Here is a 26,141-nt window from a genome sequence, read left to right on the forward strand (position 1 = left end):
CAATTATAAGAAAATGGAAGACATACAAGACCACTAATAATCTCCCTCGATCTGGGGCTCCACACAAGATCTCACCCCGTGGGGTCAAAATGATCACAAGAACGCTGAGCAAAAATCTCAGAACCACACGGGGGGGCCTAGTGAATGACCTGCAGAGAGCTGGGACCAAAGTAACAAATGCTACCATCAGTAACACACTACGCCGCCAGGGACTCAAATCCTGCAGTGCCAGACGTGTCCCCCTGCTTAAGCCAGTACATGTCCAGGCCCGTCTGGAGTTTGCTAGAGAGCATTTGGATGATCCAGAAGAGGATTGGGAGAATGTCATATGGTCAGATGAAACCAAAATAGAACTTTTTGGTAAAAACTCTACTCGTCGTGTTTGGAGGGGAAATTCAATTCAATTTTACTTATAGTGTCAAATCATAACAGGAATTATCTCAGGACACTTTACAGATAGAGTAGGTCTAGACCACACTCTATAATTTACAAGGACCCAACAATTCCAGTGATTCCCCCAAGAGCATGCATGAATGCGTAAGTGTGACAGTGGCGAGGAAAAACTCCCTTTAGGATGAAACCTCGGACAGACCCAGGCTCTTGGTAGGCGGTGTCTGACGGTGCCGGTTGGGGGTATGATGAACAATGGCACAATGAGGATATTGTAATAGTTATAACAGTTCATGGTGTCGTAGAGCACAGCAGGTCGTAACAGGGTGTGGCAGGGCGTTGGCCGGACATAGCAAGTTGGAGCCGGGCATTGCAGTGCGTAGCAGGGTGTAATAGGGCACAGCAGGGCGTAGGGCATGACCACGGCGACAGCTGCCACCATGAAGTAGGTGCCATCATGATCCAAGATGATGATGCTGGGCAGAAATAGAACATAAGGACTCCGGGGAATAAGCTCCCCGTAGCTATGTTAGTAACAAGCATTTCTGTGACACGAATACACACAGATGGAAAGAGAGAGAAAGCTCAGTGTGTCCAAGGAGGTACCCCGGTAGTCTAGAACTATAACCGCATAACTAAGAGCTGCAGAGAAGGGGAGATAGGGAGGCTGTGGTCCGTGATTGTGGCTACACACCTTCCCCCGCCGGTCTAGGCTAACGCTGCGACTCATTACTCCCTAAGTATATGTAAGCTTTCTATGGGGAGAAGCAGAGATGGGTGGGGGTGTGCCATGATTGTGGCTACACACCCATCCTCGCCGGTCTAGGCGTACGCTGCAACTCCTCATACCCTAAATATAGTAGGCTTTCTATGAAGAGAAGCCGAGGTAGGGAGGCGGTGCGTCGTGACTGTGGCTACACACCTTCCCCCTACACACCTTCCCTCGCCGGTCTAGGCGAACGCTGCAAGTCCTTACTCCCTAACTGTAAGCTTTATCGAAGAGGAGAGTTTTAAGTTTACTCTTAAAGGTGGTGACGGTGTCTGCCCCCGAACCCAGACTGGGATCTGGTTCCACAGGAGAGGAGCCTGATAGCTGAAGGCTCTGGCTCCCATTCTACTTTTAGAGACTCTAGGAACCACAAGTAGCTCTGAATTCTGGGAGCGCAGTGCTCTAGTGGGACAATAAGGTACTATGAGCTCTTCAAGATATGATGGTGCTTGACCATTTAGAGCTTTGTAGGTCAGGAGAAGGATTTTAAATTCAATCCTGGATTTTACAGGAAGCCAATGCAGAGAAGCCAACACAGGAGAAATGTGATCTCCCCTCTTAGTTCTTGTCAGAACACGCGCTGCAGAATTCTGGATCAGCTGGAGAGTCCTAAGAGTTTTATTTGGGCATCCTGATAATAGGGAGTTACAATAGTCCAGCCTGGAAGTAACAAATGCATGGACTAGTTTTTCTGCATCGTTTTGAGACAGGATGTTCCTAATTTTGGCAATGTTACAAAGGTGAAAAAAGGCTGTTCTTGAGGTTTGTTTTAAGTGGGCGTTAAAGGATATATCCTGATCAAAAATAACTCCTAGATTTCTGACAGTAGTGCTGGAGGCCATGGCAATGCCATCTAGAGTAATTCTATCTTGGGATGAAGATGTTCGGAGGTGTTTAGGGCCCAGCACAATAACCTCAGTTTTGTTTGAGTTTAACATCAGGAAATTGTAGGTCATCCATGATTTGATATCTCTAATGCATACTTGAAGTTTGGCTAACTGACTGGTCTTGTCTGGCTTGATTGATAGGTATAATTGGGTGTCATCCGCATAACAGTGAAAGTTAATTGATGTTTCCTAATAATATTGCCTAGAGGAAGCATATACAAGGAGAAAAGAATTGGTCCAAGCACCGAGCCTTGAGGAACGCCATGGCTAACTTTAGCGTACTTGGAGGATTTATCGATGATATTAACAAATTGAGATCGATCAGAGAAATAGGACTTAAACCAGCTTAGTGCGATTCCTTTAATGGCAACTAAATGTTCCAGTCTCTGTACCAGGATGGTATGGTCAATAGTGTTGAATGCAGCACTAAGATCTAATAAGACAAGTATGGAGACAAGTCCTTTGTCAGCAGCAATTAGAAGGTCGTTAGTAATTTTCACCAGTGCCGTCTCTGTGCTATGATGCTTTCTAAATCCTGACTGAAAGTCCTCAAATAGACTATTCCTATGTAAAAAGTCACATAACTGATTAGCGACTACTTTCTCAAGGATCTTGGAGAGAAAGGGAAGGTTAGATATAGGTCTATAGTTGGCTAAGACATCAGGATCGAGGGTGGGTTTTTTCAGAAGAGGTTTTATCACAGCTACTTTAAATGACTGGAAAGAATGCTGAGTTGCATCCAAAGAACACCATACCTATTGTGAAGCATGGGGGTGGAAACATCATGCTTTGGGGCTGTTTTTCTGCAAAGGGACCAGGACGACTGATCCGTGTAAAGGAAAGAATGAATGGGGCCATGTATCGTGAGATTTTGAGTGAAAACCTCCTTCCATCAGCAAGGGCATTGAAGATGAAACGTGGTTGGGTCTTTCAGCATGACAATGATCCCAAACACACCGCCTGGGCAACGAAGGAGTGGCTTCGTAAGAAGCATTTCAAGGTCCTGGAGTGGCCTAGCCAGTCTCCAGATCTCAACCCCATACGAAATCTTTGGAGGGAGCTGAAAGTCCATGTTGCCCAGTGACAGCCCCTAAACATCACTGCTCTAGAGGAGATCTGCGTGGAGGAATGGGCCAAAATACCAGCAACAGTGTGTGAAAACCTTGTGAAGACTTACAGAAAATGTTTGACCTCTGTCATTGCCAACAAAAGGTATATAACAAAGTATTGAAATGAACTTTTGTTATTGACCAAATACTTATTTTCCACCATAATTTGCAAATAAATTCATTAAAAATCCTACAATGTGATTTTCTGGATTATTTTTCTCATTTTGTCTCTTATAGTTGAAGTGTAGCTATGATGAAAATTACAGGCCTCTCATCTTTTTAAGTGGGAGAACTTGCACAATTGGTGGCTGACTAAATACTTTTTTGCCCCACTGTATGTATGTATTGCAAAATCATTTCTATCTGGTTCAGGTTGTAGTGAGGTGAGCACCACCTCTTAATAATACTCAACAGTATCTTTCACCCCTTCAAAGGTTCCATAGAGTGGAGATGTTGATGATGCAGTTTAATTGGAGGGAAAAAGAATACAAGGAACAACATTTACATTTAAATGGAGCCATTTAGAAGACACAAAGAAAATTCTGTGACATCAACTGACCCTGTCCTTACTCTCTCTGTGTGTGTGTGTGTGTGTGTAGACTGATGGAGAGGACAGCAGGCTTTTTCAGTGGCATGACGGTCCCTTGGTGCTGGCCATGAAGGAGGGAGGAGTGTTTCTCCTGGATGAGATCTCCCTGGCAGACGACTCCGTGCTGGAGAGACTCAACAGGTAGACACTCACACAGGCACATGCAGACAGCAGCACAAAGTTTTTCCCTGGGTTTTGGAGCACTTAGGTGCAAATTACATCATTTGCATTTTGGTGACGTCCTCGCACAGTTATTAGCATAAACTGGTTGTCGGTTGCAGCGAAGGAGAGATCACTAAAGCAAAGCTTGGGGGAGCTGCTTGTCCATAAGTTGAGAATGTCTGGTCCACCTTAAAGCCAGCCCACCTTAAGTTAGTGAGCCTATGCTGAGGTTGTTGTGTCCCTTGACTAAGCAGCTTGCAGCAAGACACAGGAACCTGGCTGTGGTCTGAGGAGTATTAGCTTTTATTCAGTGACAGATAAATTGAACACAGACTGCACTGCTACGTTCACAGCTATAGTGTACTGCTAACTTTATACTCACCAACACATACAGTGGTGTGAAAAAGTGTTTGCCCCCTTCCTCATTTCCTGTTCCTTTGCATGTTTGTCACACTTAAGTGTTTCGGAACATCAAACCAATTTAAACAAAAGTCAAGGACAACACAAGTAAACACAAAATGCAATTTGTAAATGAAGGTGTTAATTATTAAAGGTGAAAAAAAATCCAAACCATCATGGCCCTGTGTGAAAAAGTGATTGCCCCCTAAACCTAATAACTGGTTGGGCCACCCTTAGCAGCAACAACTGCAACCAAGCGTTTGCAATAACGTGCAATGAGGCTTTTACAGCGTCCTGGAGGAATTTTGGCCCACTCATCTTTGCAGAATTGTCCTAATTCAGTTACATTAGAGGGTTTTCGAGCATGAACGGCCCTTTTTAAGGTCATACCACAACATCTCAATAGGATTCAGGTCAGGACTTTGGCTAGGCCACTCCAAAGTCTTCATTTAGTTTTTTCTTCAGCCATTCGGTGGTGGACTTGCTGGTGTGTTTAGGATCATTGTCCTGCTGCAGAACCCAAGTTCGTTTCAGCTTGAGTACACGAACAGATGGTCGGACATTCTCCTTCAGGATCTCTTGGTAGACAGCAGAATTCATAGTTCCTTTTATCACGGCAAGTCTTCCAGGTCCTGAAGCAGCAAAACAGCCCCAGACCATCACACTACCACCACCATATTTTACAGTTGGTATAATGTTCTTTTTATGAAATGCAGTGTTCCTTCTACGCCAGATATACTTGGACACACACCTTCCAAAGAGTTCCACTTTTGTCTCATCGGTCCACAGAATGTTGTCCCAAAAGTCTTGGGGATCATCAAGATGTGTTCTGGAGAAATTGAGACAAGCTTTGATGTTCTTTTGCTCAGCAGTGGTTTTCTCCTTGGAACTCTGCCATGCAGGCCATTTTTTGCCCAGTCTTTTCCTGATGGTGGAGGCATGAACGCTGACCTTAACTGAGGCAAGTGAGGCCTGCAGTTCTTTGGACGTTGTTGTGGGGTCTTTTGTGACCTCTTGATGAGTCGTCGCTGCGCTCTTGGGGTAATTTTGGGCGGCCGGCCACTCCTGGGAAGGTTCACCACTGTTCCATGTCTTCGCCATTTGTGGATAATGGCTCTCACTGTGGTTCGCTGGATTCCCAAAGCTTTGGAAATGGCTTTATAACCCTTTCCAGACTGATAGATCTCAATTACTTTCTTTCTCAATTGTTCCTGAATTTCTTTGGGTCTCGGCATGATGTGTAGCTTTTAAGGATCTTCTGGTGGACCTTACTGTGTCAAGCAGCTCCTATTTAAGTGATGCCTTGATAGTGAACAGGTGTGGCAATAATCAGGCCTGGGTGTGGCTAGAGAAATTGAACTCAGGTGTGGACAACCACAGTTATAGTATGTTTTAACAAGGGGGGGCAATCACTTTTTCACACAGGGCCATGATGGTTTGGATTTTTTTTCTCCTTTAATAATAAACACCTTCATTTACAAATTGCATTTTGTGTTTACTTGTGTTGTCCTTGACTATTGTTTAAATTGGTTTGATGTTCCGAAACACTTAAGTGTGACAAACATGCAAAGGAACAGGAAATGAGGAAGGGGGCAAACACTTTTTCACACCACTGTACACACCCCTCTCTCACTCACTCACTCACTCACTCACTCACTCACTCACTCACTCACTCACTCACACTCTCTCTCTCTCTCACACACACACACACACACACACACACACACACAGGGGCAGGGGTAGCTCAGTCGGTAGGTACTTGGTGTGGGAACCTGAGGGTCGCTGGTCCCTGTAAGGACCAAGTACGGACTGTGGACTGGTAGCTGGAGAGGTGCCAGTGTATGTTTTCTTCTTCTAACGTCTGTGTGTCTGTCTGTGTACTGTATATGCAGAAGACGAGCGGACGCATGGGATGGGCCAGATGCTCTCCACATTGTTTTTTGCAGTCACACATTTTTAAAGAGGTCCACACTTCAAAGTTTAAATTCATCCATTGGGATGAGACATTCACAGTTTTAAAGTAATTCATTTCATTTATATGGTGGTTAGGGTTAGGCAGTCTTCCCAAGGGAAGAATAAACTTTTCAAGAGTTAGCCAGTCCTCGGATCTGCTCTAATCAACATTAGTTTTAAATTAGAGAAGCGATGAACAACTTTCAGTACCATTATGTGTACAACATGTACGGCAGGAAGAATAAAACACATTTATTCTTATCAGCATTTAGAACAAGTGACAACAAGATCTGCAGAGATGTCTGAAGAGTGTTAACGGCAGAGAGGATTCTAGACTTGGTTTGAGTTGAAGAACGACCATGTGTATAGTAAATGAATACCCAAGATATTTTCTACTTTCAGAGGTTCTTTTAATTTCACAACTACACTTCAGGGTTTTCAACTGTGTGTGTGTGTGTGTGTGTGTGTGTGTGTGTGTGTGTGTGTGTGTGTGTGTGTGTGTGGTCGGTCCTTGCTCTATGGGCTGACCCTTGTCAAGCTTTTTGTAAGACCAATATGCAACAGAGTGCACTTTTACAACACTTGTGACTAATAGTGCCGCAAAGTGTCCTTTAGGTACCCTTGGTATGACATGACGTATGACATTTTACATGTTGTCGACACTAAGAAGAGCCCTTGACCGTGTGTGGTGTTTCCTGTCAGTGTTCTGGAGACGGAGAAGTCCCTGGTGCTAGCAGAGAAGGGCAGCGGGGACACCGACGACGTGGAACTGATCCAAGCAGCTGCAGCTTTCCGGCTGGTTGCCACCATGAATCCTGGAGGAGACTTTGGCAAGAAGGAGGTAGATGAAAAAACAAACTGTGTTGTCAGTGGATCTCAGGATGAAGTCCTACTTGATGACTTATTAAAAAGACTGTTGCATTTGTCTGTAATTGATTCCACTAAGATTGAAGGTTTGTCCCAATGATTGACTAACCATACCTGTATTTAGGCGTGGTGTCTGACGTTGTGCTTGTGTGCTTTGGGACAGCTGTCTCCGGCCCTGAGGAACCGCTTCACAGAGATCTGGTGTCCTCAGAGCAACAGCCGCGCTGACCTGGTCCAGATCATCCAACACAACCTGCGCTCGGGCCTCTCGCTCGATGGTAAACCAGCATCTGGTGCTGAAACACCTTTCAGTTACAGTCACTCAGTTACACTTCACAAACATATAATACAATCAATATTTAAATAGTTTGGTCGCTGAACAGATTTGCTAAGTCATTTTGAGACACTTTGACTTTCGGTAACAATTATTACGTAATCGTTGCATCGTAGTTGTTCATGTTTTAGAGTCTAAATTATTTCCGTTAAAATAATGGTAGATCATCAACATATGACTGAACATTTTTCCTCAAATATTATTTCTTAAGCTAGTTGATAATTAACTCTGTGGTTCACCGGTCAGAGGCAACAGTCAAGCTCTTCCCAGTCCCAGTTGGTCTTCATGGCTGTTCTAATTTCTAGCCACGCTAGCAGCACTGCTCAGGGGAAGGGTTAGGACAGCCAGTGGACATCATTGTTTGCTCTGTGACTACTCACAGACCTGGCAGCACGATGGATTAGATGACTAGGAGTAATGTGAAAGGAGTCACTTCACTGTCTTTGTCACTCATTTTTTCAGGGAGCTGTTTTCGACAAGAAAGCTCAGATAGGAGTGCATTGGTAGCCAAATGGTTATAGGACTTGCCACATAACTGCCTTTAGCCAGTTTGATTCCAGCTGCCTGTTGTACCTCTCTTTCTTCACTGTTTCCAGCTCTGATAAAGTCACTGTGCTCTACCTGCTCAGCAGCAGACGGACACAGTTAGAGACTATAGCTGGTGAACATAGAGGAGCATTTAACAGCTAAAGAGACAGATATTTATTTTTTTCCAAATGAATGCTTATGTTTCTCTGTGTCTGCTGGATGTGTGAATAGGCAACTGTTTGCTAACAGCTCCACCACAACAACTTAATGTGTTTCCAGCTTGTTTCACTGCCCCCAAGTGGACATAGTGTTACAGTTCAGTTTGACACTTGTCTTCTCATTGATTGCACATTAAGAAGTCACAACAAACAAAGCCACGGTTGAGTTGATTGAACTTACAGCACAACAGCAAGGCATAAGATCTGAGTGATGCGCAACAACCAAGGTAGCACTGCCATGAAGTCATTGCTGTCTCCCGAGGAACATAATGGATCACCTCGCCAGCGCAAACCAAACACCAATGATGTGTACAGGGCCTTGGTGTTGTTAGCTACACTGCAGACCTCAGTGTTGTTGCTGTATGCACTTTAATGCAAAGCACAAAGAGTGACGTACAGTTACCTAATGTGGAAAGTGTTCCTGATGTGGCAGGCGGCGACATCGCCGAGCTGATGCTGGACTTCATCGAGTGGCTGACCCAGCAGGACTTTGGCCGCCGCTGCATCCTGAGCGTCAGAGACGTCCTGTCGTGGGTATACTTCCTCAACATAGTGTGCGAGCGGGACGAGGACGGCTTCATGACCATGGGAGCCTTGGACGATGAAGAAGAGGCAGAGTGGGACCTCAGACTGGACACAGTTACCGCCTTCATCCACGCTGCATGTCTGGTCTACGTAGACGGCATCGGCTCCGGTGAGCTGACGGCAGATTTTTATTTCCACTGAGAGTCTGTCTCCCAAAGGAGGTGTTTAAGAAATATGATTGGGGTTCCCTTTTCTTGCAGGAACCACAGTGTCGTCTGCAGACAGCGCCCTCCTGGCCCGCAGGCTGTGCCTGGGCTACCTGCAACAGCGGCTGAGCAAGATGACCAAGCTGGACCAGGAGATGCTGGACGCCCTCAGAGTGTATGACAGCAGACTGCCGCGGGAACCCCAGTGGGGCGAAGACTTCTTCGGCATTGACCCCTTCTACATTGCTTTAGGTATGAAACTCACTGATTCCTAACAGATTCATATGATGGTAACTTATTATATATTAACACATTCCTTACATAGAGCTGCATATACTGGCTAACTGTATGCCCCGCCTACAAAATCGTGAAAAGGTTTTCACCATTTCACAATTTTTTTTTTACTCACGGAGACAAAATTGTTGTTCTTTGGGACCTGATCAGCAACTGTTTTTTGTACTTTTTTATGGTACTATTTCTCCAAATTACTTGATCGTGATCCAACATGCCAAACTTCCAACACCTTTATCCTATTATCTCAGATCACATTGTTCAAATGTCCCCCAAATATCAACACAATTGTTATGCAGATCCACTACATCCTCAAGTATTGTCCTAACAAATGATTTACCTTTCCTTTCAGTTTAGTGGATATGTTGACATTTTTTTAAGTCTGTCTTAAAGCAATCATCTTGTGCCCACATGTACATTGGAACAATCTTGCTGTAATCATTCTTCCTGTTCATACTGGCCGTCAAAAGATCTGTGAGAACGTGATTTCAATGTAAGAAATTGGGGACAAAGTCCACAAAAAGACCAAAGGCATATTCCAAAGTTTATCTGACTTCACATGATTTCTGTAACTTAGACCGTTAAAGCCTCATGTTAACTTCAGATACTCTTCGGAATAAATGTTTGTAGAGAATGAGGACTCTGGATTTGTCCCCCAACACTTTTTCAATGTTTTATTTTAGCACAGCAGTGTAAATAACAAAACTTCCATCAGAATAATACCCGTTTCATTCTCTGGAACAAGTGAGAAGATTAATATCATCCTCATGTGGAGTGCTTTGAAAAATGTTAAGCCCCATATTCTGCCCCGGTCATTACAAAGTTTAGTTTAGTTTATTATAGGATCCTCATCATCTCTTCCTGGGGTCCACATTTAAAACAACATTACAGTCTACAAAAAAAAGACTCCAGTTTCCATGGAAACTAAAGCTGGTTATTCCATAGTTCTTTAGTAATGTTTACATGCAGTAACCCTTAACGGCTCTTTCCTCTCTGTGTCCACCCAGGGCCTGACACTGAGAGCCGGGATCTGTCGGACTACGCCATGGCAGCGGGCACCACCGCCGTGAACGCCCAGAGGCTCCTGCGGGCGCTGAAGCTGCAGAGGCCGGTGCTGCTGGAGGGCTCCCCTGGCGTGGGGAAGACCAGTCTGGTGGCCGCGCTGGCCAAAGCTTCTGGGAATCATCTGGTCAGAATCAACCTGTCAGAGCAAACGGTAAGCCTTTTTAATTTAATAATGCTCCTGAATGAACTCAAATACCACCTGGCTCTGACGCTGATGACGTGCACTCTCTGGCAGGATGTCACTGATTTGTTTGGAACAGATCTCCCTGTGGAGGGGGGGAAGGGAGGAGAGTTTGCATGGCGCGACGGCCCCCTTCTGGCTGCTCTGAAGGCAGGCCACTGGGTGGTCCTGGACGAGGTGAGGAACGCCGTTTGTACTCCACTTTTTATGGCTCGAAGCCTGTTTTTGTTTGCAAACCCTCAGAAAGCCGATTGTAATGTGATGATGTTGAACTAAGGGCGTACTCACACTTGGCCCAGTTACCTTGAACTGTGCCCGAGCACGATGGTCCCCCTCCCCACTCCACCACTGGCCTGCACTCACACTGCAGTAAAACGATAAGGGCCAGAGCACGCTATCGTCAGTAGGACTCGCTGACTGGGATTCTCGTTCATCTGTAAGGTAAGAACCAGACCCGGGCATGTTTAGTTTTACTCACGCTTGAAAGAGGTGGGCCAGGCCATGGTTCGGGGTAGCGAGGGTCCAATGTGCTCATGAACTGTTTAACTGGGCTTAACTGGGCCAAGTGCGAGTTCGTCCTCATATGATATGAAAATGACTCGGCTTGTTCCCCCCCGCTGCCAGCTGAACCTGGCCTCCCAGTCGGTGTTGGAGGGGCTGAACGCCTGCTTTGACCACCGAGCAGAGATCTACATTCCTGAACTGGGGATGAGCTTCCAGGTCCAGCAGGAGAAGACCAAGATCTTTGGCTGCCAGAACCCCTTCACGCAGGGCGGCGGGCGTAAGGGACTGCCCAAATCCTTCCTCAACAGATTCACTCAGGTCTGCAGCAGCCAACATGATCATACTAACCTTTATATCACATTTACTTAGTGCTTATTCATTGTTTGAATTATTTTCTTCTTTTCTCATCCATTTATGTAGTTGTTAATTTGGAAAATTGATTCCATAATAATTGAATTTCAGAGTGCAGTACTGTAATAGGGCTTGGACAGTTTCTTGGTTTTATTTAAACTTCATTTCAGCAACGAAAAATCAGTTTAGGTCGGAGGGGAAAAGAGATGTAGTTTTAGAAAAGAAAGTCTTTGTGTGGGCGCCTGGTTAGCTCACCTGGTAGAGCGGGCGCCCATATATAGAGAGAGAGTTTACTCCTCGACGCAGCGGCTGCAGGTTCGACGCCGACCTGCAGCCCTTTGCTGCATGTCATTCCCCTTCTATCTCCTCTTTCAAATCTAAGCTGTCCTATACAAATAAAGGCCTAAAATGCCCCAAAAAAATCTTAAAAAAAAAAAAGAATGTCTTTGTGTGAGCTGACCATTGATATACCTCTATGCACAAAGACTTGGTCATTTTTCTGACTATTATTCAATGGGGTCAAAACCTTAATCGAGCCCATAGATTGTGTTGCAATGGTTTCCCACATGTACCATTGCTGCTCCCGCCCTCCTCGAAAACACCTGAATCTAATCTCTGAGCAGCGCAATCGCTTTAATTAAAGCGGACTTACCCCTGTGTTCTCAGGTGTTTGTGGACCAACTCACAAGCAAAGACATGGAGTTCATAGGAGACTCCATTTTTACCAGCATCGATAAGGAAATCATCGCTAAAATGGTGGAGTTCAGTAACCGGGTACGTTTCTCTTCCCTTACTTGTATTACTGCTGACTGAGAGGCTGGTTCTGCTGTGCTGGTCCAGCAGCAGGCAAAGTGTCACATGTTTAAAGCTGTGAGTGAGTCGGTGCTCTGCCTCCAACAGCTTGTCCAGGAGGTGAGCGTGGAGCGCCGCTGGGGCCAGAGAGGAAGTCCCTGGGAGTTCAACCTGCGTGACCTGTTCCGCTGGTGTCAGCTGATGCAGGCAGACCAGTCCCCAGGGTTTTACAACCCAGGCCAGCACGTGGCCCTGGTGTACGCTGACAGGATGAGGGCCGAGGCTGACAAGGCTCAGGTACACCATTTCTTCAACTTTGCTTACACACAAGAAACGTTCAAGAAATTATCATGAAAGGATTGGAAAATAATGATTGATAGTGATATCGGATGTTTGTTAAACAGCCTTCTTGGTAGAGAAAGTATACAGCATTTAAGACTATTTAATTGTGCCGGCCAGTTCTCTGAGTGGCTTTGACTACACAATCTGGTTGTGGTTTAAATGTCTGGGAAAAACTACAGGTCCCTCAGAACCAGTTGGTCAGTTATGTTGGGTTTGAACAGCTCGACTCGTAATCCTTGCAGGAGAGCCATACAACTGTAACTCAGTGCAGTACCTAATATTTCTAACGAGAGTCCGTCATGTCCTCCACTCTACAGCTACAGTAGTGTTTCAGAATCATGCTTGGTGAGGTTTAATACCAACATGGGTACTTTTTCCTTAATATTAGGTACTTTGTCCATTTCAAAAATAATAATAATAAAATGAACACCACAGTGTAATGTTTTGCTGTGTTATGCAAACTCTGATTAGTGCATTCACACATTGAGCCGAGATGTTTAATTCGCTCACTTCTCTGCATTCAGTGACCACCCTCAACCTTCTTTGTGTATTTCCTGACCTGTTTGTTGACCCGTTGTTGTTCTGACTTTTGTTGAGTCTGTGAACCCCCTGCTGTCCCACACAGGTTCTGTCCGTGTTCAGGAAGGTGTTTGGGGAAGACTTTGAGCCTTACAGCGGCTCCAGACAGTTCCACATCACTCCACTCAACCTGCAGGTTTGTCAGCAACAACATATAATTATATTTTTCAAAAGCAAATGTTTTAAATTGTACGGACAAAGTTAAGGATTTCCTCTCCCATGGTAGGTGGGCTTCTCGGTCCTGCAGCGCAGCGGTGGAGCCCCTGTGGCCCTGGACCCCCCACTGTCCATCACACACCAGGCGCTGCGGCCCCTGGAGTCCCTGATGAAGTGTGTGGAGATGGGCTGGATGACCATACTGGTGGGCCCCACAGCCAGCGCAAAGACCAGCCTGGCGCGGCTGCTGGCTCTGCTGACGGGACACCGGCTCCGGGTCATGGCCATGAACAGCGCCATGGATACCACGGAGCTGCTGGGGGGCTTCGAACAGGTAGCCAGGAACTCCTAGGCCTCTCTTTGCTAGAGTTTCATTGTCTGGAAACATCAGACTGCATCACTCAGCACTCTTTTCTCCATTCCAGGTTGATATAATGCGGCCATGGCAACAAGTGCTGGAAAGCGTGGACTACATAGTTGCCATGGTAATAAGGCGTGGCCTGATGTCGCTGGATGTCGGCATCCAGGACACAGAGTTCCTGCTGCAGACGTGGGGTCTGTTCTGCCACTGGCTGAAGGAGGAGGGCTTGCAGAGAGGCGGGGGCAGCATAAACTCGGAGGCACTGAACAAGCTGGAGGTCATCATCCTCCTCCTGCAGAAACTCAACACCAAGCTCAAAGTCTTCACTGGTAACGGATCACTCCTGAATACTGCCGGCTAGTTTCCTTGTCTTGTAAGTATAAGAATGTGTTCCCAGAGCTGTAACATGCTTGTGTGTGTACTCCAGACATGTCCAAACTGCAGACGGACTTCACGCTGCTGAAGGAGCGCCTGGCTCAGCTGGAGGACGGCTGGACAAACGGGGGCTTTGAGTGGTTGGACGGGATGCTGGTCCAGGCCCTGCAGGCCGGGGACTGGCTGCTCATGGACAATGTCAACTTCTGCAGGTGAGCAGACATGCTGCATCCTCTGTTTATTTGTGGTCTATCTGTAAAAATTTGGAAATAATAATGGCCACATCACTGGGCTGTTTCACAGAGGCAACAAAGACCACACACATCATAAAAACTCAGGGCCAGAGAGCTGTGCAGCGATAACTATATAAAAGCGTATGCAGCAACATGTTTGGCTTATAGTGGAACTGGTATTTTTACCGTCGTGTTTGGATAGCTTGTCGTGCATCTTATTTTAGGATTCTTATAGGGGAAAAAAATCAGATTTGGATTTTGTCTTCAACAAAGCAAAACAAAAGGCCATTGCTAGAAATGTAAGCTCATTGGACAGATTTTTAAAATGAGAAACGATAGGAGATGAGATATGTAGATGAAGAGAAATCTTAGGGGATCAACAACTTAAGTCAGGACTGAAAAAAAGGTCAGAATATTTAGCGACTTGTACTGATCCTGTATTATGTGCTCAGTGCGTCGGTCCTGGATCGCCTCAACGCTCTGCTGGAGCCCGGCGGATCTCTCACCATCAACGAACGTGGCGTCATAGACGGGAAGACCCCCAAAATCAGCCCACATCCTAACTTCAGGTACAGTAGGACGCAGAGTTAGAGCATGGTCACTCCTTGTTGAAGTCATTGCAGACGTCCATGCTCAGCTGATGTGTGGGCTTTGCAGGCTGTTCCTGACCATGGACCCCGTGCATGGGGAGCTCTCCAGAGCCATGAGGAACAGAGGGGTGGAGGTGTACATCCCAGGGGAACATGAGGGGGTCTGCTGGGACACACTGGACCTGAAGACCCTTCTTCACACTGCAGGGGTGACCGGGGACTGTGTGTGTGATCTGCTGATTGAAATACATAAAAGCATCAAATCTGCCATTTGGGGTAAGCACTGACAACAAGCCAATATGCTGCCCGTCAGTCAGTCAGTTTGCAGAGTTACTAAAAGAAGGGTTCTATCTCTCAGATTCGCCCGCCTCATCAGTGGCCTCCCTGCTCCATGCTGCGTCGCTGCTGTCCTGCCAGCTGCAGCGAGGTGTAGATCTACCCAGCGCCCTGCAGCATGCCTGTGGAGAGGCCTACTCGCTCTGCCAACGCACCACCGCCAGCCTCAAGGTACCAAAGCCACTGCAAATATTTTCTTGTCCTCTCCTCTGTCTCACCGGTTGTTATCAGAGGGCCTCCTTCACACCTGCCCCCCTTACCTGTGCGCTCTCTGTTGCTCGCTCGCTCTCTCTCTCTCTCTCTCTCTCTCTCTCTCTCTCTCTGTGTGTATATTAGAGATGCAAGGGTTAGGGTTATTAGGGTATAGGCCGATTCCGGTTTTTCATTGAGTTTGACCAACCGATACTGATTTTAGCCAATTACGATTTAATTTTTTCTAACCACTTTACAGCACACACAAATATTTATTTTCTATCTTTTCTTTAATAGAAAATGTTACATTTTGCATAGAACATTTTTTGATTAGATAATCGATCATTATAAAATAGAACTATATAAATGACTCCTGGTGGGAAATTAACACACATCTAAAGTGCAATGTTATGGAAGAACCATTTCCTTCTTTTCACATCCAATATCCAACTAAAAAAATGTGATATATTTAGCAACTAAACTTCTGTATGAAAACAGGGAAAACAGGTAATGGCAACAAAATAATGAAAATAAAATAGATATAGCCTTAATGCAGTATAAAGATATTTCTCAAAACACACACACAGGCCTGTTTGAACGTCAACAGTAACGTTACCTGAAAACAGCGTGGAGTTCCTTTTTAGCAAGTTTGCTTTATGTGTCATTGTGCATAAATATGAACAATACTGTCAACAGGCTTATCTGCTAACGTTAGCTACCGACGGTTACCTCGGAACAATCCAGCAAATAGACGGTACCCTAGTGAGCCGTTACCTGAAACAGATGATTTAACGTCACCGCTCATTTTACACACAGTTTAACAACAAAACTAAACGCTGAGGGAAGATTACTACGGGTTTAATGTTGGTTTTAAGCAGTATGCACCCCCACTAACCTGGAAAGAGTTTTAAACAGTAACGGTAATACAGCGTGTCAGAGGAATACAGCGTCTCTTTGTTTTCCTTTTAAATACAGCGTCTCCTACAGCAGAGGGTGAGAGGCAGAGGGACCACAGCGTTTGCTAACGTTAGCTTCTTGTCTCATCTGGGGTCTGATAAACAGTAAATTCATCAAAGTCAGTGTGCCCAACGCTATTTTCCAGTAAACTGTAGCTGTCATATTTCACGGGACCCGCGTGAGTGCGGTTTTCATGTTCCAGTTATTCAGCCTCAGAGGAGAGAGAGCGACTGACCGTTCGCCTGAGATCAGTAGAGCAGACGGCTCAACAGCTGATTGAGCGGCAGTGCGCTGCTACATGCACATAGCGGAAACCCTGCGTGTGCACGTGTGATGCTGCGCGATGTTAATCATGCGGCGCCAGAGTGCATTTGACCGGCATAACATCGGCATATGTCAGACTGACCGGCACGCCAATTCCGGTCACCAGCCGGTCAATCGGTACATCTTTTTTAATATATATATATATATATATATATACATACATACATACATACATACATACATACATACATACATACATACATTTTTTAATGGGTAGCTCAGAGAGAGAGAGAGATCCTGCTGCTAACTTGTGTTCTACTTTAGACATGCTGAGCTCCCAGAATGCACTATGTTAGCAGGGGTGACCAGGCCTTTTCAGCAGTGGACTCCGTGCTGGAGCGTCTCAAGCAGTCCTCAGCATCTTTTAAATCACTTTTCCTGGCTCTCTTTAACCAGAAGGACTGTTTCTAATTTTTTTTAAACACTTTATTTGTACTTTTCCAATTATCACATAAAACAATCGTATTCTCTATTTTACAAATAACCATAGAAAAACAATCCCAACAAGAGAAAGACAGACCAAACCCAAAATCAACCTGACAGACTTGTTGCAGACAACAGACGGACAAAAGATTAAAAAACCAAAAAACAAGTGCACCTAACATTCCTTATTATAGGACTGACCAAGGGCAGGTGGAAACATTCAGAGTTCCAGGTCAATTGTTCACATAAGTTATCAGAGGGTCCCAGGTTTTGTAGAATCTGTTGATGGAACCGTTGAGGGTACATCTGATTTTTTTTTTCCAGCTTAACATTCTGCATAATGTCCCTAATCCAGTGGTGGTGTGATGGAGGAGTAGCAGCCTTCCATTTAAATAAAATCAAGTGTCTAGCTAATAAGGAGGAAAAGGCAATGACCCTCTGTAAATGAACAGGGGGAACAGATCCCGTTGTATCAGAAAACCAACCAAAAACAGCAACCAAGGGAGAAGGTGAGATGTTATAAGCATAAGCATTAGAGATGACTTCAAAAAAGGATGACCAGAAAGGAACAAGCTTCGGACAAGACCAGAACATATGATAGGAAGTAGCTGGCGTCTGTTTACATCTATCACATAATGGGTCTACGTTCAGAAATATTCTTGCTAATTTGGCTTTTGAGAAGTGCAACCTGTGTAACACTTTAAACTGTATTAAAGAATGTCTGGAACATATGGAAGAGGAGTGGACTCTAGTAAGAGCCATATCCCATCCCTCATCAGACAGCTGCGCCCCCAAGTCATTTTCCCACTGTTCTCGAATATGTGAGATAGAGAGGTTGCAGCTATCCATGATATGGGAATAAATAAATGATATTCTGCTCTTATTCAGCATATTGACCCTTAATAGGGAATCCAAACAGGAAGGAGAGGGGAGTGTAGGAAAATTAGCAAACTTTTTACGAGTAAAATCTCTAATTTGCAAGTATCGCAAAAAATGATTATTGGTCAGACCGAATTTTCTGGATAGTTGTTCAAAGCTAGCAAAAGTATCATTAACATACCCTCAAGTTAACAAGTCCTCAATACTATGAATGCCCTTGTCATACCAAATTTTGAAGCCATTGTCCATTAGGGATGGTTGAAAAAGATGATTATGTATTATTGGTGAGTGAATAGAAATACTCTGAATACCCAGACATCTTTTGAACTGATTTACGATGCGTAGTGATTGAGTTACAATTATATTATCCTTAATATTATTAACTAGTGATGGTAGGGGTGCGCAGAGTAAAGCAGGGAGTGAGTGTGGGCTGCTTGTAACCTTTTCAATCTGGAGCCATGCAGGGATCTTATCCTTCCAATCTTTTAACCACAGAGAGATGGCATTAAAATTCGCAGCCCAATAATACGCATGCAAATTTGGAAGTGAAAGCCCACCTACACCTTTTGGTCTTTCCATAAATTCTTTTCTTATGCGAGATGATTTATTATTCCATATAAAGGAGGAAATCATTTGATTAAATGCCTTGAAAAATGATTGTGGTATATAAACAGGCAGTGCCTGAAATAAATATAGAAACTTTGGTATAATATTCATCTTTACAGCATTTGTTGTCCCGATAAGAGATGGTGGCAAAATGGACCATCTTTTAATATCTTGTTTGCACTGTTCCAACAGAGGAGTGATGTTACTTTTAAATAGACTGTAATAGGATTTGGTGACTTTTACACCCAGATATGTAAAGGACTCGGCGGACAACTTAAATGGCAGATTGGGATATTCTCGGGCATTACTACTAATGGAAGTATTTGCTTTTATTCAAATTTAGTTTATACCCAGATATGTTACCATATTCCTACAAGATTTTAAGGATTTCAGGGGTAGTTGTGATGGGGTTGGTGACATATAGTAACAAGTTGTCTGCATAAAGCGAGACAGTGTGAGTTAGGCCACCACGTGAGATACCTTGTATACTATTATTGCATCTAAGAGCTATGGCAAGTGGCTCCATAGCTAAAACGAAAAAGCAAACCAACAGATGAGATACCGTTGGTATAAACTGAGGCAGTTGGATCAGTGTAAATGAGCTTGATAAGGTGAGTGAAGTTATGGCCAAAACTAAACCTGCCAAGTGTATGAAAAAGATAATCCCACTCAACCCGATCAAACGCCTTTTCAGCATCAAGCGATGTTACTGCTTCTGGGGATGGAGTGCTAGATTCAGTATAGATGATATTAAACAATCGTCTCAGGTTAAAATAGGATTGTCTGCCCTGGATAAACCCAGTCTGGTCCTCCGAAATGACATGAGGAAGAATTGTCTCAAGCCTGAGTGCAATGGCCTTTGAGAACACTTTACCGTCACAGTTTGTCAAGCTGATTGGTCTATAAGATGAGCAATCTCGAGGGTCCTTATTCTTCTTCAATAACAGTGTAATAGATGCCTGGTGGAGCGTAGGCAGAAGAATGTTATTCTCCAGTGCTTCTGCATAGACTGAGAGAAGAAGAGGGGCAAGTTTATCTTTAAATTCTTTATAAAAATCAGTTGGAAACCCGTCCGGGCCAGGGACTTTTCCACTCTGAAGGGACATTATTGCGTTGTTGATTTCCTCCAGCATCAGATTTTGTTCCAATCGTTCTTTAGAGTCAGGGTCAATTGTAGGAATGTTCAGATTAGAAAAAAAAGCGTCCCATTGGTTGTGATCAGGTGATGAATCTGAAGAATATAATTTAGAATAGAACTCTTTAAAGCAGTTGTTAATAGCCTGATTGTCCTCCGTTGAGGAGCTATCAGGTAGCATAATTTGTTTGGAAGGTTTATCCCCCTCTTCATAGAATCTACTACGGGACTTAAAGAGGAGCCTCTCTGCTTGGGTGGTAGTTAAGAGATCAATTTCAGTTTGTAAGCCTACTCTCCTCCTAATCAAATCAGGGGTCGGAGAACCAGATATGAGTCCGTCCAGATCCTTCATTTCTGAAGATAGCTCCTCAATATTCTTATACTTCATTTTCCTAATATAAGCAGAGCTTTAAGTGTCTCCCAGAGGGTTGAGGCTGAGACGCCATCAGTCCTATTTACCTGCAGAAAGAAATCTATTTGTTCTGTAATGAACTTCACAAAGTCTGAATCAGCCAGCAGGGGTGTGTCAAGCTGCCATGTCCGTTTTGTCCTCTGAGTCGGAAGAGTTACCTTAATACTTGATCAGAAATAATGATTGGATCATATTTACAATCTGTAATAACATTAAGCAAATAGGGGTCAACCAAAAAAAAATCTATCCTGGAAAATGACTTGTGTACATTAGAGTAATACGAATACTCCCTTTTGGTGGGATGTTTAAATCTCCATGGGTCTATAAGTTTATGTATATCTATCTATTTAGACGGTCTTAGTACAGACTGAGAAGAGCGATCCCAGACAGAGTCCATCACCAGGTTGTAATCCCCAGTCATAATCAAGTGATAACTATCCAGATTAGGGATGGAGCTTAGCATCTTTTAAAAAAAATGATCATCATCAAAGTTTGGGCCGTAAATATTGACCAATACTAAGCCAAGTTGAAACAGCTCTCCCACAACCATCACATATCTGCCATTTGGGTCCAAGATAGTGTCTGATACAATGAAAGGAATCTTTTTATGAATGAGTATAGCTACTCCTCTACCTTTTTACAGTTCAATTGTGAATGAAACATTTGCCCCACCCATTCTTTGTGAATTTTAGGCTGTTCTAGATTTTGAAGGTGGGTTTTCTGTAGGAAAGCAATACCAACCCCAAGATATTGTAAGTGAGAGAGAACCCTTTTTCTCTTGATTGCCTGATTCAGACCCTTCACATTCCAGCTTATAATTTTCATGTTGTCTTTACCTGGGACAAGATGTGAATTACTCTGTGTCATTAGAACCACATTAAAAAAATACCTGCATCTACCCCATTTAGATGATAAAAAAGCCGGATAGGTGCACACACTGTATATAGAACAAATGCCACATCAAAACTACTACATATAACACATAAACAAGCCTTAAGAAGGCTATCCCCCCCAGAAAACTTCAAACTACTGCAAACCTGCATTTTCATGCTACCTGCAATGATGAATACTTTTTTCAACCATTAATGAACCTCTCCAACAGTATATTAAATGACCTGTGACATAATTTCACATTATTGAAACCATGATATCCATAGATCATAGAAAGTCACCGTAGGGAGAGAGTATGTATATAGCGTTACGTGTGATGTGTATACACACCTTGGACTGTTTCTAATTTTACCAGCCATTTTTACAATGTCTGCTTTTAACTCCTTCTTTCCAGTGTTTTTTTAAATTTTTATTGTAATTTATGTATTAAATGATGAGGTTTGGTCAGCCAGATAATAAATCCTAATGTTTTTGACTTTTCACATTCATGCTCCCCAGAGGATAAATAAACATGGGTGCATTGTTTTCCCTCCAGCACGCCCAGCAGCTGATAGAGCAGCACTTGGCCATCCTGGACACGGAGGACTGGGGCAGTGGGCTGCTGTGTGCTGGGGTGTGGCCTGACGGCTTCCCCTCTGCCCTCCTCTCCACCGAGGATTCCTGCTTCTCCGCTGTCCTCCGAGATGGACAGGTCCTCTCGTTTTGCCTCAACACCCTCAGCCTGCAGGGCAAACGGTAAGGACGGGGAACAACACAATCACATGAGTCTGCAGCAGACATAACTTTCGGTGTGAATTTATTCTGGACCCACCCAACATAGAAAAGGGTATTAAGGGAAATAAAGATGTACCTGATGTTGAAATACTAAAAAGCATCTGAAGTGGCAGTTGAAACCGTATTAGTTAAGTTTCAACATAAGTGTGAATACTGAATGAAATTGAAGAGGGTAAGTGCTCAGTAAAGTTGAAGTATCGGTTCATGTGAAAATGCTGGAGATTCAGTCCCGGATCAAGCGCTGAAAAGAGTTGAGGTGTAAGGGATAGATTCAGTTGAAGGTGTCAGTTCAAGTGTATGAACTATAAGATGGTACTTGTAATGTCAGCTGAGGGTTTGTAGTCAGTCTAACTGTAAACTTTGCCTGTAGTGGATGGGTCCCTTTTAGTGTGATTACTCAAAGCAGATGTTCTCTAAGTAAAAGAGATCAAAGATAGTAGTGGAAGTGTCAGTTGTGTGTGAAACCGTTGAATGACAGTTAAAAAAAAAAAGTCGTAAAGTTGAGTACTTTAGGAAATAATTACACTAGCTGTGTTGTCCACAGGAATCGGCCCCTGAGTCTGAGTGACCTGCAGAGGGCGCTGCAGAGCAGTGGTGTCCATGAAGGCCTGGTGTTCTCTGGAGGAGTGGTGGATCTGGCCGAAGGAGACACTCTGAGGCTGATCCCCACAGCAGTGAGACTGCTCACAGAGAGGGCCTCTCACGGAGACTGGATCCTCCGCAGCAGCTGGCTCTCACACCTGGGCAGGAGCTACAAATACGCCCCTGGTGTGTTACTCCACACACACACACACACACACACACACACACACACACACACACACACACACACACACACTACTCACTTTCATACCACTCCCAAACAAGGTATTCATGTGCAATGATAGTAGATTTCCTTGGAAAGAATTCAAGGTACATGTTTTTGATCACTGGTTAGATCCTTCAGTACAGAGGTATCTGTGTTCTACAGTGTATATTGTAATCACACTGCAGAAATGAATATGGGAATTTTCTTTTGTCGAGAGTGTCCAGCACTATGCAGTGCTTAGGATCCTGAAGCAGGGTGTTTGTTCTCTTCCAGACCCAGCTCTGGTCCAGGTGGAGGCAGGAAACCGGGCTCTGAAGGCTGTGTTTGGGAGCAAACTTGCTGCCAAGGGCAAGTCACTAGCAGAGCTGCTCCAGCCTCACAGCAAAGGTAAACCTGTTCTCCTGCATCTGCAGTCCCTGACCAGAATGTTGAAATCACAACCTGCAAATAGAATAGAATTCTAAGTGAATACAATCATCAAGGTGAAGTCATGCAGGTGAAGGTGTCAGGGACTTGTCAGTGATGTCCATGATGTTTTTCCCACTTCATGCTAAAGCTGATGATGATTTCAGTGCAGAACATTCCATGCCTTTCTATCAGACATGTGACCTGTGTTAGAACGTATTGCTGCCATCTTCATGAGTATTAACCGCTGTGTGTTACATTGCCAGATGAATACAGGATTCTGGTGGACATGCGATGGAACAAGCAGTACCTGGATATTTTAGCTAACAAGTGCAGCTTTGAGGACGAGGAGAGATACACGGAGTTCCTGGAGGCACTGAACGCTGTTGCTAACAGGTACGGTGGGAGGTTGCCTTTATGCTGCCATGTGCACAACTCTGGCATGGAAAAAGTCTTTAAAGATCGCTGCAGTGGAACAAGTCAACATATGTACATTTGCAAGTGGAAGGCAAACAAATCAATCAAATCAACTTAAAACTATTTGTTCTTTTCCATGTACAGTGATCTTGTATGAAGCAAAGTAAGCAAAGCAAGTAAAGGTAAATAATAGCTTCCAGGCGCAGAGTGCTAATGATGTGACTGTGTTTGTCAGGATTGTTCTGATGATGGACAGAGAGGAGAGGTCTGTCATCTGCACCTGTGCTATCAACCTGTCTGCTCAGAACTGTGCCCTGAGAATAGCCACAGCCTTCAGCAAAGGTACAGTATGCACCGCAGCACGCTGTGGATCAGCATGAACTGATGAAGCAGAATGCATGCCATAGCATCATTTTCCATACCTGACTCCCCCTTCAAACTGAGTATCAGTTAGAAAATGTCTACCTCCTGAGCCGCAGCACAGTATATAACTGCCCCTCTCCCCTCAGGCACTGTGGATATCGGTCACCTGCCCCACCCAGTGCTCATGCACCTGCGCACCTTCTTTGACCTGTGGGACTCGTTCATCCTGCAGGCTGTGCAGAGTGGACAGCCCACCATCTCGGACCACATCATGTTTGAGGTCAGAGCTCCCTCGCTTTGTTACTGGGTCCCTGCACACCCACACTTATCTTTTCTTACTGCTACTATTACTGCTAGCTGCTGGTGGACCTGCACCTTTTTCCTTCTGCTACTACTACACATCATCATTACTGCTTTTCTTACTGCTGCGGCTGCTACTTCCACTAGGCAAGGCAAGGCAGCTTTGTTTGTAGAGCACATTTCAGCAACAGGGCAATTCAAAGTGCTTTACATAAAACATTTAAGAGCTGTTAAAAACGATTAAGAAATTAAAAACAGATAAAATACAAGAAAAAAAGTTACAGTGCAGTTTAAGAAATTAAACATTAAAGGGCAGTTATAGAATGTCATACAGTGTCATCAATGCAACTTCAGTATAACAAATGAACAGTTATTTAAAGAAAGGCAACATCAAAAAGATAGGTCTTTAGCTTTGATTTAAAAGAACTGAAAGTTGTTGCGGACCTGCAGTTTTCTGGGAGTTTGTTCCAGATATGTGGAGCATAAAAACTGAATGCTGCTTTCCCCTGTTTAGTTCTGACTCTGGGGACAACAAGCAGACCCGTCCCAGACGACCTGAGAGGTCTGGGTGGTTCATAGTGTAGTAGCAGATCAGAAATGTATTTTGGCCCTAAACCGTTTAGTGATTTATAAACCAGCAAAAGTATTTTGAAATCAATTCTTTGAGGCACTGGAAGCCAGTGTAGAGACTTCAGAACTGGAGTGATGTGATCCAGTCTCTTGGTCTTAGTGAGGACTGGAGCAGCAGCGTTCTGAATCAGCTGCAGCTGTCTGATTGATTTTTTAGGGAGACCTGTAAAGACACCGTTACAGTAGTCAAGTCTACTGAAGATAAAAACATTGGACAAGTTTTTCCAAATCCTGCTGAGACATAAGTCCTTTAACCCTTGATATATGTTTAAGGTTGTAATAGGCTGACTTTGTAATTGTCTTAATGTGGCTGTTAAAATTCAGGTCTGAGTCCATGACTACACCAAGATTTCTGGCTTTGTCTGTTGTTTTTAACATTGTCGTTTGAAGCTGAGTGCTGACTTTTAATCGTTCCTCTTTTGCTCCAAAAACAACCACCTCAGTTTTTTCGTCATTTAATTTAAGAAAATTCTGGCACATCCAGTCGTTAATTTGTTCAATGCACTTAGTCAGTTGTTGTATTGGACTATAGTCCCCTGGCGATAAGGTTATATAAATTTGTGTGTCATCTGCATAACTATGGTAACTTATTTTATTGTTTTCCATAATTTGAGCCAGTGGAAGCATGTAGATGTTAAACAGGAGAGGCCCCAGAACGGAGCTTTGGGGAACTCTGCACGTCATATTTGTATGCTCAGATGTATAATTCCCTGTAGACACAAAGTAGTCCCTATTCTTTAAATAAGACTCAAACCACTTTAGTACTGAGCCAGAAATGCCAACCCAGTTTTCCAATCGGTCTAGTAATATGTCATGGTCGACCGTATCAAATGCAGCACTGAGATCAAGTAATACTAAGACTGAAATTTTGCCACTATCTGTGTTTAAGTGGATGTCATTAAAGACTTTAACAAGAGCCGTCTCAGTGCTGTGGTGTGGTCGAAAACCCGACTGGAAGGCATCAAAACTGTTGTTTAGTGACAAGAAAAGGTTGAGTTGTTGAGAAACCGTTTCTCAATGATTTTACTTAAAAATGGAAGGTTTGATATCGGCCTATAGTTGCTCATTAGGCAAGGCAGCTTTATTTGTAGAGCACATTTCAGCAACAGGGCAATTCAAAGTGCTTTACATGAAAACAGATTAAAAAATGTAACAGATAAAATACGAAAAAAAGTTACAGTGCAGTATAAGAAATTAAACATTGAAGAGCAATTAAAACAGTTAAATATATAAAAGCAGATAAAATAGGAATTTCTCTTTATATGCTTATATAGATTGTCATACAGTGTCAACAATGCAACTTCAGTATAGGAAATGAACGGTTATTTAAAGAAATAACTGTTTAGTGACGTGTCTAGATTGTTCTTTTTTAAGAGTGGCTTAATGACTGCAGTTTTCAGGGCCTGTGGGAAGATACCTGAGAGAAGAGACGTGATTACAATCTGTAGAAGATCAGTAGCCAAACAATTGGAAACATTTTTGAAAAGGCCCGTTGGTAGAATATCAAGGCAGCAGGAGGAGGTTTTCAGATGT

At 43.9% G+C, this 26,141-nt stretch overlaps 1 protein-coding gene across 1 annotated transcript in view; it reads left to right on the forward strand.

Moving 5' to 3' along the window:
* The window catches only part of mdn1 (midasin AAA ATPase 1), a 79,278-nt gene that overhangs the window by 23,526 nt on the left and 29,611 nt on the right, over positions 1-26,141 (forward strand). The window contains exons 30-52 of the mRNA XM_078275429.1: positions 3,755-3,885; positions 6,961-7,099; positions 7,289-7,403; positions 8,639-8,899; positions 8,991-9,188; positions 10,235-10,443; positions 10,528-10,650; positions 11,098-11,295; positions 11,995-12,102; positions 12,229-12,417; positions 13,088-13,177; positions 13,268-13,531; positions 13,623-13,887; positions 13,986-14,145; positions 14,619-14,735; positions 14,824-15,032; positions 15,115-15,263; positions 21,447-21,646; positions 22,230-22,453; positions 22,767-22,880; positions 23,165-23,294; positions 23,551-23,657; positions 23,825-23,958. Of these exons, the coding sequence (XP_078131555.1) occupies positions 3,755-3,885; positions 6,961-7,099; positions 7,289-7,403; positions 8,639-8,899; positions 8,991-9,188; positions 10,235-10,443; positions 10,528-10,650; positions 11,098-11,295; positions 11,995-12,102; positions 12,229-12,417; positions 13,088-13,177; positions 13,268-13,531; positions 13,623-13,887; positions 13,986-14,145; positions 14,619-14,735; positions 14,824-15,032; positions 15,115-15,263; positions 21,447-21,646; positions 22,230-22,453; positions 22,767-22,880; positions 23,165-23,294; positions 23,551-23,657; positions 23,825-23,958 (3,834 nt within the window). The remainder of the gene's footprint in view (positions 1-3,754; positions 3,886-6,960; positions 7,100-7,288; positions 7,404-8,638; positions 8,900-8,990; positions 9,189-10,234; positions 10,444-10,527; positions 10,651-11,097; positions 11,296-11,994; positions 12,103-12,228; positions 12,418-13,087; positions 13,178-13,267; positions 13,532-13,622; positions 13,888-13,985; positions 14,146-14,618; positions 14,736-14,823; positions 15,033-15,114; positions 15,264-21,446; positions 21,647-22,229; positions 22,454-22,766; positions 22,881-23,164; positions 23,295-23,550; positions 23,658-23,824; positions 23,959-26,141) is intronic.

Source organism: Sander vitreus, chromosome 18 (genome assembly GCF_031162955.1).
Source record: "Sander vitreus isolate 19-12246 chromosome 18, sanVit1, whole genome shotgun sequence".
Classification (NCBI taxonomy): domain Eukaryota; kingdom Metazoa; phylum Chordata; class Actinopteri; order Perciformes; family Percidae; genus Sander; species Sander vitreus.